The 14,595-nt window shown below is 38.4% G+C and overlaps 1 protein-coding gene across 1 annotated transcript in view; it reads right to left on the bottom strand.

Moving 5' to 3' along the window:
• The window catches only part of LOC107732320 (delta-sarcoglycan-like), a 102,655-nt gene that overhangs the window by 6,357 nt on the left and 81,703 nt on the right, over positions 1 to 14,595 (bottom strand). The window contains exon 5 of the mRNA XM_016543603.1: positions 2,750 to 2,873. Coding sequence (XP_016399089.1) covers positions 2,750 to 2,873 — 124 coding nt within the window. The remainder of the gene's footprint in view (positions 1 to 2,749; positions 2,874 to 14,595) is intronic.

Genomic DNA, 14,595 nt, shown 5'->3' on the forward strand with positions numbered 1-14,595 from the left:
TATGCGCCTGTATGCATGTTTCATACGGATTACATAATCTGAGAATATTTGTTTTCTATTTGAATTTTTTTAATTTAAAAGTTTCACTCTCTATAGATATATTTTTCATGTCTGTAATAAGGCAAGCATACACGGAGTTTCGAAGTGACGCGCTCAAGTTCACAGAGTCTGAGACGGCAGAAAGTGCATCCTGTTTGCTTTCATTATTTAACAAAAGCGCAACGTTTCGTTGTTATTCTGAGTGCACACGAATAAACGTAGAGTCTTTACAGATACAAAAGATGCATTGCTCTTATCTGTATGACCAAAAATGATGAAGTATTTTAATATCAAATGATCGCACCGGCGCCTCCATCTGTCATGCAGTAAGTAGCCCAAGCGCGCTGCTGTTCAGCTTCCACACTCCGCACAAACAGGTGAACAGCGCACTTTTTTCTAGGCTAACATTAGATTGAGCTGCCATGTAAAGTTGCTACTACATACATTTTTCAGATGATAAACCATATTTGAGGTCGATGAATGTTAGGACTTAGGAGAGCATATGGATGTCCTGCCCGATGTTCTATATTACCACATAGACCAGCCGTTAACGATTTGTCCTATCAGTTTTACTGGTAGTCCACTGTATGAAGAATTTTTGGGTATGATTTGTCACAGTCTATTTTATTTTGCTATCCTCACTTTACATAAATTAACTATAGTGTCCTGCACCCACTAGTAAAAAAATATCAAACATTATATCTGGTCTATTTTGCTATCCTCACTTACATAAATTAACTATAGTGTCCTGCACCCACTAGTAAAAAAATATCAAAAATTATTTCAGCTGCTCCATTGCATTGCTTAGTACTGTAATCACGCACTTTGCTGTAATAATGCAGGGAACCACTCGTTATAAATCTCCCAACTGTGATATTTTCAGAAATAGAAGTCGCGTTTTTTTTTCATCTGAAACGTGCTGCGATTTATATTCCAAAGCCACTCATATAATGCAGAAACACTCAAGCAAGCAAAACACGCGCAATGCGTGCACGTATTTGTACTGATGCAGAATACTACAGCCTAGCACATTTCACACAGGCTGCTAGATTCAACTTTCGCCAGAAAGTCGTGTATGCCTAAGGTTAAAAATAAATTATGTTTATAGTGAATGCCCCTATAAATGGTCTTATTTTTACGATTTAGTTTTAATCCAAATGATGCGTGTGCTAAGTGAGTGAACATCAAAGATCACACAACACTCTCTTCTCTCTCTCTCTCTCTCTCCCTCCCTACCGTTAAGTAACATTGTTTTACTTACTTGTTTTTGACGTATCCGACTACAAATTTTCTAGTGATGTCTGTGAGAAAGGTATATTCACTCGACAAGCTCAGCTCGCGCATCTGCGCCGCCCGCGCGCTCAATCCACTCAGAGTGCTTTTTTTATCAGCTCGCGCACTTCAGCTATACAGGCGTTAATACTGAATGTTTAACATTATATTCATTGCATACATATACTTCGTAGACATCCTTAATCTCTAATAACTCCATTCTGCTGTCTGTTGTTCTGTTGTCGGTGTTTCATTGTCTGAATATGGCACTTAACACATGCTGTGTGGTATCGGCGTTTGGTATCGGGGCATTTTAACGAGTAGGAGTACGAGTACAGGAGCTCAGTATCGGTATCGGTGCATCACTACTTTTAGCCCTTTCCCTGAGCTGAACCTGTCTCATTTCTCAATTTCTATTTTTCATGGGACCCTTGAGAAGGCATGTATTACCAAGGCTGAGAGAGGAGCTAGTCAATGTATAAAAAGGTAAGAGGAGTCATTACTGACAGCCTCAAGGAAGCATTCCTGTCAAATGACCTGAAACATTTTTTAAGCAGGGGTCTCAGCTGACTTCCCCACACATCTGCTACCGAGCAAATTTGAGTGAGGGAGGGCTTTTTTTCCCTCTGAGGTGGCTGATGCGCAAACCGGAACTGTCAAGGGGGCACTCAAGCCGGTGGAGGTGTCTGTTTCTCCTGGTAAAAAAGGAGCGACAAATGAAAATGCTGAGGGGTACTGGAGTGGAATATGCGACAGATGGGAGAAAGTCAAGAAAGCATAACCTGAAACTACGAGAGCTGATTCAAGCCTAGTCCTTTGTCCTCACTGAGACTCGTTTAACTATTAATCTGCAGGCCAAATGGCAAAACCCAGGGGCATAGCAGTTTTTATAAATGGGGACATATCCCCCATCACTGTTTTAGAAATTTCTGCATTGGTTCCAATACTTTTTGCAAGAAAGCAGGGATAATTGTAACACTTTGGTTATTTCATTAAAATATATTTCTACTAAAGCTTTGAAATTCATGACTTTACTATGTCAGCAGATATTAGCTGTGCTAATTTTATAACTTAAGTTGAACACAATTAAAATAGAATTACACAAAGTACTGACACTTGGAATATATATTGCATATTAGTTTCTTTCATTTAAAAATAATGATTATTTAACAGATCATTTATCAACACATCACCAGTCTGTACAATTTAATCATGGATATTTCTGTCAGATAACTGTCATCTAGATGTATTAAAGCATGAATGTTTAAGTAAATGCCTGTTTCCCTCTGAACATGAGAAGGAGACATATGGATGTCAAAAGAGCACTTACTTTGAAGACAACCAATGGCAGATGGAAGTGTCACAACTCAGAGTACATTAACTACAGCATCAGGCCCACTGGCAGTAACAGCATCAGGACAGAATGAAGGACAGTTACCTCTCCGTCTTTCGACTCCAGGCGTAAATCGCTCCTACAAGTTGCTTGGAAATCACCTGCGTCAGCTTCTATTTTCACTCCTTTAGGCGCCTCCATGTATAGCGAACGTGTAGGAGACTCCAGCCTGAGCAGAAGACATATCACAAGATATATTATCTACATAAGACCTTCAAATCAAAAAAAGCTCCCAAAAATGTTGTAGCAATTAAGCTGATGATTTCAAAGGAGAGCTTTGCAAAGCGAACAATTTCCTGGAGAAAATGCAAATTATGCCATCTGATTTCTATCACACACACACACACACACACACACATTGTGCTGCTTGAAGGTTTGTGAACCCTTTATATTTTTTAATATATATATATACATATATATATACACACACACACACACACACACACACACACACACACAGTATATATGACCCAAAACATCATTAATTTTCAAGTCTTGAAAGTAGACAAAGAGAACCCGAACATACAAATGAAATAAAATTTCTTTGTCATTTTTTTATTAAGGAAAATGATCTAATATTACATATCTGTGAGTGGCAAAAGTATGTGAATCTCTAGGATTAGCAGCTAATTTGAAGTTGAAATTACAGTCCATCTTTTCAGAAATGCTTTTTTTTTAGAAATGGGATGTCAATCAGATGTCAGTGACTGCCCTGTTTTATTTAGAGAATGGTACGTCGCTAACTCAGTTAGCTGGATTTGATTGTTGACGATTTGGCATGATGTTGGATTGTTTGGTTCTTCGAAGCTCATCCCGTAGTTGCTGTCATAGCAAAAGGTCTGTTAGCTTAAACCTGCTCGGGAGCAGGCTTATTTCATGCAAACAGGATTAGATTGCATCTTTTTAAGTGGAACTGATGCTTAAAATCTGTCCCAGCCACTGCTACTTTATTACAAGAGTACCCTACTGATCCAGGGACAATAATTTAAAATAAAAATAATTTAAAACTTAATTTGAAAATAATATTATAATGTTGTGTAGTCTATAATACTATAGACACAGCCAGTTTTACTCATTGAAAGATTTATTTGTGATAAAAAAAATACTTTATAATTGTATTAGAGTCTTACACACGTGCTATACAGTTAATCTGAGTCGTGCATTAATTTGAGTGGTGACAGCTATTATGGGAGTGGCTTGATGGAGTGCAGGGATGCAGATAACTTTATCTTGACCCTTAAGAAACTTTAATTAATGCTGTCACGTAACAATTCTGCTTCAAAGATAAAATAAAATGAACTGCTAATTACAACATTGAAATAAAAATGTAAAGCCTGTACAAATACTAGACATCGTGAATAGAAATAATTGGAAATGTAAAAAAAATAAAAATAAAATAAATTTAAAATAAACATTTCATTTATCTATTATAACATTTATGTAGTTTTGTTCGCTTGGCTGTTTCCTTATAAAGGTCCAGAAATTTGTCAAGTTTTTCATCATGTATCTTTTTTTAATTATATGATGTCATTATTGTAACATGTCAGTCTGTTCTGTGTCTCCGTTGTGTTTTGCTTTCTTCCCTGTGACCTATGCCTTGTCCAAATACCCACACTTGCGATATTGGCCACTTGAGAGCGCGTGCGCGCGACCGGAAGTAAGTGCGCAAGACTGTCCCAGTTCTTAAAAACACCAAAGCGCAGTGCCCTTAACGCACACTAAATCCAGACTATCTTGAATACCAAGCACCAAAGAATGGTGCTTGGTAGAGGTGCAAGGAGAAAGCCACTACTCTCCAAAAAGAACATTGCTGCTCATCTGCAGTTTGCTAAAGATCGTGTGAACAAGCCTGAGGGCTACTAAAGAAATGTTTGTGAACAGATGAGACCAATATAGAGCTTTTTTAGTTTAAATGAGAAGCATTATGTTTGGAGAAAAGAACACACAGCATTTCATCATAAGAAACTTATCCCATCTATGAAACATGGTGGTGGTAGTATCACTGCTTGGGACTGTTTTGCTGTATCTGGGCCAGGACAGCTTGTCCTTCATTAATGGAACAATGAATTCTGAATTAGACCACGAATTCTAAAGGAAAATGTCAGGACATCTGTCCATGAACTAAATCTCGAGAAAAAAAAAAGGATCATGCAGCAACAGAAGGACCCCAAGCACACAAATTGTTTTACAAAAGAATGGTTAAAGAAGAATAAAGTTAATGTTTTGGAATGGCAGAGTCAAAGTCGGGACCTTAATCCAATTTAAATGTTGTGTAAGGACCTGAAGCAAGCAGTTTATAAGATGAAACTCACCAACATCACAGAGTTGAAGTGAGCATACTGGATGTTGTCAGAGTCCTTGTGTATACAAAAATTGACTGGATTATTATAATTAATAGCAAAAGGAATGTTTGAAAATGTAAACTGATATATTCTACTGACACACTACAGCAAAAGACAGAAACAACTAGCTTAAAACCTCTGGTCCTTTGTTTGCTTGATTTTACGTGGATTCGTTTACAAACAAGGCACAATTCAAAGCAGCATTTTCAGAAAGATTGAAACTAAAAGACAATGCTGTGCCGACTATACTGGATCCAACAGTAATGTCGCAACACAGGTGTGAGTAACATCAATAAACATACACAACTATTAGCCAATCATAGCAGTGGGCGTTTACTTCCGAGTCTACAATCCGCCACGCATATTCAAACAGAGCGTTCAGATGAGGGGGTTCAAGAACAGGACAGAAAATAGCCTATTACTTCTAAGTTACATTTTTTGGTGTAAAAATCTTAATAGCATTATAAGTGAACAGAGAACAGTACCAAAAAAATAAAAATAATGGAGGCAATTCATGACCCCTTTAACACTAGAACCGCCAGGTGTCGCTGTATATCTAAAACCGCCAGCTTAAATTAAAAAACCCATTTTACCCATGCACATGACAACTGTTTTTATACGACTAAAAAACATATTATTTCAATGTATTATGCCACTGGCTTCACAAAGAATTGTCTAGAGTCATGAAATGATTATGTCTAGTCATCAACTATATATTTGTCCTCTTGTTTTATGTTCAAGGCTTTATTTATGCAGGCCACTAATCACTTTTCATAACGGTCAATAAGCTAAACAAGCCTGCACTGACAACGAGGATTAGAAGGAAGCAAATGCATATTTGGGTGGTGTAATATTATACTACAATGTCATTAATTAATATATTAATATATGATAATATAATCATATTAGATAATATATTAACCTATGTTATTTAAATTACTAAAAGTTGCCTATAGACAATAATGAGCAATAATAATTCACCACACTGCATGATGCGATGGCAAATTCAAGTGCACAGCTTCACCTAATTAATTATTAATTAGTTTAGTTTTTATATTTTATAATTTATAATTTGAATAAGAGAACAACACAAATAAACTTTGGGTAATCAAAAAATGGTTTTATTCATTACATCATAGTTCGGATTTTGTTTTTCTTCAGGAAACGGGCAGATTAAATAGCACCACAGAAGTGAACAATAAATGATTGAAATCACAAAACAAAAATTAATTAATTAATCCTAATTTTGAACAATTATGAGTAACGTTAGGTTAAAACATCTAAATATGATATCTGGATCACCGTCAGATGCTGAGCTGACCCAGGACACTTTACTTATCTCCCCACCATCAGACTCTCCATCACTTATAGTATTTAGTGCTTCTTATACCTCTTCAGCATCAATAAATTGCCTTCTTTTACTCATTTTGTCTTTATTTATGAAACTGATAACTACTAATTCAGTGAGTGAAAGGCATTGCCTAGCAATGTACAATGTTAAAACAAGCGGCAAGAAAATGACAGCGCGAAAATCAAGCGTAGTGTTAGTTCTGGCAGGTCACGTTAGTCAAGCTCGCATCAGCTGACTCTCAGCTGATCCCCATCTACCTATGGGAATACGACACCTATCTAAGCATTCATATATAAGGTCCCTCAGTATTATCAGCAGTTTTTGCATTGCTCAATAGCTAATTACCCTCCTCCATCCCCAACTCCTCCTCTGTCAGTCAGGATTCAACATGCTAATTGTCAATCATCTTTGACGATAGTGGTTCTGACAGAAATACAGGCATTATATAGTGGGTAAATTTTGTATAAATGCCCAGTTTTTTTATCTGGTTTTATCTAAACAATTTTTAAGAAGAGGTGATTGTAAATCACAAAATTTTTGTAAAAGTCAATGACTGGGAGACTTGAATGTTTCATTGAAAATCTGTTATGTACATTTGAAAAACAGCCACGGGTAAAATTTACCCCATGTTTAATTGTGTTAATAATAAAAATAATATGTTTGCATATTACGCTTTTAATTACAAATGATTTAGCAAAAGATAAAAATAATTGATAATTTGATTTGATGCAAAACGTCTCAGGTTACTTATGTTACCATGGTTCCCTGAGTAGGGAACGAGACACTGCGTCCTCTAGGGGTTGCTATGGGGAACGCCTTGTCGTGACCCGTGTCTGAAGCATAAATTGAAAAAACACCAACTCGTTGGCCGGCGACAGCCATGACGTCACTACCGGTGCGACTACAGTATAAATAGGCGCCGGGAGCACACATCATTCACTTCTTCATCTGAAGCTTGCGTCCGCAGCATGGCAAGAAACCTAGAGGACGCAGTGTCTCGTTCCCTACTCAGGGAACCATGGTTACATAATGTATGCTTCAGACACGGGTCACGACGAGGCGTTCCCCATAATGACCCCTAGAGGACGCAGTTCGAAGTTCCCATGAAAGGGAACACACATGGTACAACACAAACTGCTATAGCTAATGAGCTCTGATTATGTTAGAAGGCGAGGCGAAACTAAGGAGTGGAAAAATGTGAAACTAAGCAAGGCCAATCTGATGCAATTACCAATAACAATAGGAAAGGTAAGGAGACCTAACTCACTTGAGATTACAACAAGAAAAAATATTTTTCTGAAATATATACATGCATGTGTGTATTTATATATACATAATAAATATACACAGTACACATACATATATTATGTAAACAAAAACTTTTATTTTCGATGTGATTAATCGTGATTAATCATTTGACAGCACTAATATATTTATATATTTCATGTCAACAATAACCTGGATGAACTCTTAAAAGTGGCAGAATGTTACGCCTCAAGATATAAAAGCTACTTGGAGTTTAAACGATACACAGAAAATGTCGGATCATTAGCTTGATGAAACATGAAAGCATCTTTCAGTATCCCGAACCCGGCATTCAACCTTTTGAATTTCAAACAGTCAGCATCTGCAAGACATCAGTATTCACAGTGAGGTGGAGCAGCAACGCAGGTGCTGGCGAAAGGGAAATTTAAGCAAATTAGGTGACATTGTGTTGGCACACAGCAGTGGCACCTACCAGGGATAAAAAGGGAGTTGACTAATTTGTCACAGGTAGAAAAACAAAGGGAAAATCTAATTTACCCCATCTTGGGTTTGAGAGAAATATTAGAACAGAGGCAGCACAACCTGCATATCTTTTACAGAGGCATGATATATATATATATATATATATATATATATTGTATATAAATCACAGGAATCTGACTTCACTGGTGTCTGTGCTTGGCAGTGTCTGCACCTCAAATGACATGTGGTGCTGTGTCTACTGAAATGCACAGGCTTGTGAAGTGCTCTGTGTGGAGTGGGCGATGGAGCAGGTCTGCCAGCTGCCGCTGCCAGCTCCTCAACAAGTGTCTCCCTAAATGCCTTCTGGTGCATGGGTACCTCTCCTTTACCTTTTGTGATACTCTTGTAAAGCAGGAAGGCATTCACAACGACAATGTCCAGAAAGTGATAACAAAAAATGTCTTATACCACTTCTGGGTCTTGTGGATGACTTTATAGTAATTGATCAGGGCATCGGAGAGATCCACTCCACCCATGCACCTGTATGGAAAGAAAAAAACAACAACACTGAGCCACATATTTTATTTAATTTCAAATAACATAAAATATTGTTGATTATATAATACATATCTGGTTGTACTCCTTCACTGCTGGTGGAACAGAGATGTTCTTCAACACCCAGTGTCCATCTGCATCTCTAACTCTCCTCTGAACAGTGTCCCCAGCATGGGCTGTGTGGAGTGTTGAACACAGGAACATGTCCCTTGTGTCTCGCCACTGGACAAAGAGGAGGGAGTCCTTTCTGATCCATCGTATGCTGCCAAAGGGAGATTTTGAGTCCAGACTATTTATTTTGTTTTTTGGAAAACCAATTCTGTTTGTGCGTACAGTTCCGCATGCCCAGATCCTCTTCTGAAGGAGATCACAGAAAAGAGGGCGAGTAGTATAGAAATTGTTGAAAAACAATAACAAAAGTTTGTATCCTGTGCCAAGCAACCACGTGTCAACAAGCTCCATCACTGAGTCCCTTGCCACTGTTTCCCTGCAGCTTTCCTTCATACACAAAAAATTCCCATGTGTACCCATTGCTTGAGTCCGCCAGAACGAAAAGTTTATATCCCCAGTGAACAGGCTTATTTTTCATATATTGTTTTATCCCGATTCGTGCCTTTGAGGCAACCATTCGCTCATCAATTGAAATTTCCTGGCCAGGGTGATAGTTTATTTTGCAGGCATCCCTCATCTCAGTGTATAGTGGCTTTATTTTGCAGAGACGATCTAATTCTGTTGCACCTTTTCTCTGTTCATTAGCAGCATAGTTCACCAAGCTACTGCGGTGACGGGAGTGGCAGATCCTAAGAAACTTCTTTCCGGCGATAAGCTTTTTAGGGAACAGCAAGCTGTACAGTTTACCTCCTCGCCAGTAATCAGTTATTGCAGGGAGTTTTACTAGACCTATATAAATTACCATGGCCATGAATGCAAACATATCCTGTAATGTCACATCAATCCACAAGTCAGAGGGCTTTGAGTGGTTTGAGTGGAAGTTATGGACTCACAAGTCACTATAATCCTTTACGCACGGACTTCTGTGTGTGACAGGTTGAATCGTCCCACTAAAGCGGCATATTATTCTTTTCAGAAGTTCATTGGCTATCAGATAAGACTGTCAGTTGCAAACTCTGATGCAACTGGATCGATCTACTGTCCATCAAAGAGAGGGCGGCACCATCCTTCATCCTGGTCTCTCCTTGGCTATCGCTGCCTATTGAAACTTCTTAGATGCACTTATTGGTTCAAATGAGGTGTCAATCTAAAGGGCAGATGTCAGTGGCCATTTTGACATCAGTAAATCCGTAATGTTTACAGGTGAAAAGAAGCAACACTTCAGAATACGCCGAAGGTTTGATTGGTCCATCGGGAGCGAACATATCCGGTTCGTAGAGGGGAATGGTGCAGCAAGCGAGACACCGAGCAGTTCCTCTAGTTTTACTGGCTACTCGAGGCGAGTACACAAGGCAAGGCAAGTTTATTTATATAGCACATTTCATACACAATGGTAATTCAAAGTGCTTTACATAAAAGAAAGTAAAATAATCATAAAAAAATAATCACAACAATAAAACAAGGAATTTAAAAACTTTGAAAATTATTCAAAAATTTATTTAAAATTAATATAAAACAGTTAAAAATAGAAAATGATTATACATAAAATACAGTGCAATCACTTCGGATTGCATAAAATGCAGTGCAATACATAAAATACAGTGCAAACAGTTCGGACATCGCAAAGTGCTCATTCAATAAATGCACAGCTAAACAGATGAGTTTTAAATCTAGATTTAAATGTGACTAATGTTTTAGCACATCTGATCTCTTCTGGAAGCTGGTTCCAACTGCGGGTGGCAAAATAGCTAAAAGCGGACTCCCCTTGTTTTGTGTGAATCCTTGGTATTTCTAACTGACTCGATCCTAATGATCTGAGTAGTCTGTTAGGTTTATATTCAGTGAACATATCTGCGATGTATTTAGGTCCTAGGCCATTTAGTGATTTATAAACGAGTAAAAGTACTTTAAAATCAATCCTAAATATAACTGGAAGCCAGCATTGCCTACAGCGCTTGTGTTGGTTTTTATTATTATAAATCCAATATAAAGATCAATTTTTTTGCAATGCATACAATTATAACACCTTTTTGAGTTTTCTGTTAAACCTACTTTTTCAAAGTCCTTCTAGATCATTTGTCCAGTTAACTTAACCCAAATTATGTATCATCTCGATACCCAGAAGAAATGAAAGCTGTCATACTAAGGTTGCCCACTAGAGAGAGCCACAGGATAACAAAAAATTGTGTGTTGATAGAGATAGATAGATAGATAGATAGATAGATAGATAGATAGATAGATGTAAGTATTTGATGTACAGGTCAAAGGTCAAAATCCAGTTTGATAGAAAGATAGATAGAGATAGGCAAGGCAAGGCAAGGCAAGTTTATTTGTATAGCACATTTCATACACAATGGTAATTCAAAGTGCTTTACATAAAAGAAAAGAAAAAAAATAATCACAACAATAAAACAAGGAATTTAAAAACATTGAAAATGATTAAAACAATTGATTTAAGAAGTTTAAAATGAATTTAAGAAAACGATTATACATAGAATATAGTGCAATCAGTTCGGACATCGCACAGTGCTCATTCAATGAATGCACAGCTAAACAGATGAGTTTTGAGTCTGCATTTAAATGTGACTAATGTTTTAGTACATCTGATCTCTTCTGGAAGCTGATTCCAACTGCAGGCGGCATAATAACTAAAAGCGGATTCCCCTTGTTTTGTGTGAACCCTTGGTATTTCTAACTGACTTGATCCTAATGATCTGAGTGGTCTGTTAGGTTTATATTCAGTGAACATATCTGGTATGTATTTAGGTCCTAGGCCATTGAGTGATTTTTAAACGAGTAAAAGTACTTTAAAATCAATCCTAAATATAACTGGAAGCCAGTGTAAGGACCTGAGGACTGGTGTAATATGCTCAGATTTTCTGGTTCTAGTCAGAATTCTGGCAGCAGCGTTCTGGATGAGCTGCAGCTGTCTAATGGTCTTCTTGGGAAGGCCGGTGAGGAGACCATTACAATAGTCCACCCTGCTGGTAATAAAGGCATCAACAAGTTTCTCCAAGTCTCGACTGGAAACAAAACATCTGATTCTTGCAATGTTTTTGAGATGATAGTATGCTGATTTAGTTACTGCTTTGACATGACTACTTAAACTAAGGTTTGTCTCCAGAATCTTCTTTCTCATTATTTGACTTAGTGGGAGCATATACGGGCTAAACAAGAGCGGTGCAAGAATTGAGCCTGGTTGGGACTCCGCATGCCATGGACGTGCACTTAGACTTATGCGCTCCTATACTCACATAAAAGCCTCTCCCTTCTAAATATGACCTGAACCAGTTGAGAACCATCCCAGAAAGCCAGACCCAGACCCAGTTTTCCAGTCTCTCTAGAAGTATATTATGATCAACAGTGTCAAATGCAGCACTGAGATCTAGTAGTACCAGCACTGATATTTTGACAGAATCAGAATTTAAGCGAATATAATTTATTATCTTAATAAGCACTGTCTCTGTGCTGTGATGCGGATGGAAACCAGATTGAAAATTGTCCAGGTATCCATTTGAGTTTAAGTATTTGTTCAGATGATTAAAAACTACCTTTTAAATAATCTTGCTCAAAATGGTGTTATCAAGATTGCTCTTTTTCAGAAGGGGTTTAACAACTGCAGTTTCTTGCCTATAAAAGGAAGATTTGATATTGGTCTATAATTGCTCAATACGGTGTTATCAAGATTGCTCTTTTTCAGAAGGGGCTAAACAACTGCAGTGTTCAGGGAGTTTGGAAAAGTCCCAGAAAGAAGTGAGGCATTCACCACTTCTAAGAGATCTGCTTCTAAACAGTTAAGCACCCTTTTGAAAAAAAATATGTGGGAAGTGTGTCAAGATAGCAGGTTGACAATTTAAGGTGCTGTACTATTTCGTTCAAAAATGTTGCTATCAATTGCTTCAAAAACAGACGTAGTATCTTCTTTTTTATATTGCGGTCGAATCTGTCTGACCTCTGCATAACTTGAGGATGTGCTAATCGCCTTCCTGATATTATTGATCTTCTCAGAAAAGAAGGAAGCAAACTCATTGAATTTGCTGACGGAGAGCATTTCACTGGGAATCTGACTTGGGGGTTTGTTAGTCTCTCAACAGTAGCAAAAAGAGTGTGAGTGTTGTTTAAGTTACTGTTTATAAGGTTTGAGAAGAAAGTTTGTCTATCTGTGGCTAGTTCCACATTGAAAGCATGAAAGCTGTCTTTATAGATGCTATAGTGAATTTCAAGTTTCGTCTTCCACCACATCTGCTCAGCTTTTCTGCATTGACTTTTCATACTCTGTACTGCTGTTGATTTTCTCCAAGCTGATTTTTGTCTGCCAGTCTTCTTGCTGACTTTCACAGGAGCAATGTCATCAATAACATTCTTAACTTTTGAGTTAAAGGAATCAAGGAGAAGATCAACAGAGTCTGCAGAAATGCTTGGTGTTAAAGATATAGCCTCCATAAATAGCACACTAGTGTTTTCGTTAATGCATCTCTTTCTTCTTCAACAAAGGCTGGATAGTATTTTGGAGGCCTGTAAATAATGATAAACAGAATGCGTGGAGCACCTTTCAGCACAATCCCTAGATATTCAAAAGAAGTAGAAAGTACAGCCATGGCCAAAAGTTTTGAGAATGACACAAATATTAATTTTCACAAAGTCTGCTGCTACAGTGTATTTAGATATTTTTCAATGTTTCCCAAAATTTCAATGTTGTGTTCCCTGAGCCACTTAGTTATCACTTTTGCCTTATGGAAAGGTGCTCCAGCATGCTGTAGAAGGCATTGTTCATCACCAAACTGTTCTTGGATGGTTGGGAGAAGTTGCTCTCGGAGGATGTTTTTGTACCATTGTTTATTCATGGCTGTGTTCTTAGGCAAAAATGTGAGTGAGCCCACTCCCTTGGCTGAGAAGCAACCCCACACATGAATGGTCTCAGGATGCTTTACTGTTGGCATGATACAGGACTGATGGTAGCGCTCACCTTTTCTTCTCCGGACAAGCTTTATTCCGGATGCCCCAAACAATCAGAAAGGGGATTCATCAGAGAAAATGACTTTACCCCAGTCCTCAGCAGTCATTGGACTGTACCTTTCGGAGAATATCAGTCTGTCCCTGATGTTTTTCCTGGAGAGAAGTGGGTTCTTTGCTGCCCTTCTTGACACCAGGCCATCCTCCAAAAGTCTTTGCCTCACTGTGTGTGCAGATGCACTCACACCTGCCTGCTGCCATTCCTGAGCAAGCTCTGCACTGGTGGTGCCCCAACTTTAGGAGATGGTCCTGGCGCTTGCTGGAATTTCTTGGGTGCCCTGAAGCCTTCTTCACAACAATTGAACCTCTCCTCTTGAAGTTCTTGATGATCCAATAAATTATTGATTTAGGTACAATTTTACTAGCAGCATTATCCTTGTCTGTGAATCCCTTTTTGTGCAAAGCAATGATAACTGCACATGTTTCCTTGCAGGTAACCATAGTTAACTACAGGCACACTGGCTTGTTCTGTAAACATTTGTGAATGTTGCTGCTATCCTAGCAGGGACCTGACACATATCACTGAGAGCTGCTATCAGTTGTTTTTGGTTCACCTACAGCAGATGGAGGGTTTGGGCCCTGGCGGTGTGGTGGTAGTGGCCGAAGAGCTCTCAGAGGAGGAGGAGGAGGGCGAGCTGGGCCCACAGGCTTTGGTTGTTGTGGGGCCTGCCGTTTTTTAGTTGATATCTGGGGGCTTGCAGCAAAAGAGTGGGAGAGTCTGGTCCCAGCATAAACCAGTTCCTCCATTTTCTGTGAGAAGCTTAGAAGTGGAGATGTTGGAGAGAGGAATA

Source organism: Sinocyclocheilus rhinocerous, unplaced genomic scaffold (genome assembly GCF_001515625.1).
Source record: "Sinocyclocheilus rhinocerous isolate Xijiao unplaced genomic scaffold, SAMN03320098_v1.1 scaffold249, whole genome shotgun sequence".
Taxonomy (NCBI): Eukaryota; Metazoa; Chordata; class Actinopteri; order Cypriniformes; family Cyprinidae; genus Sinocyclocheilus; species Sinocyclocheilus rhinocerous.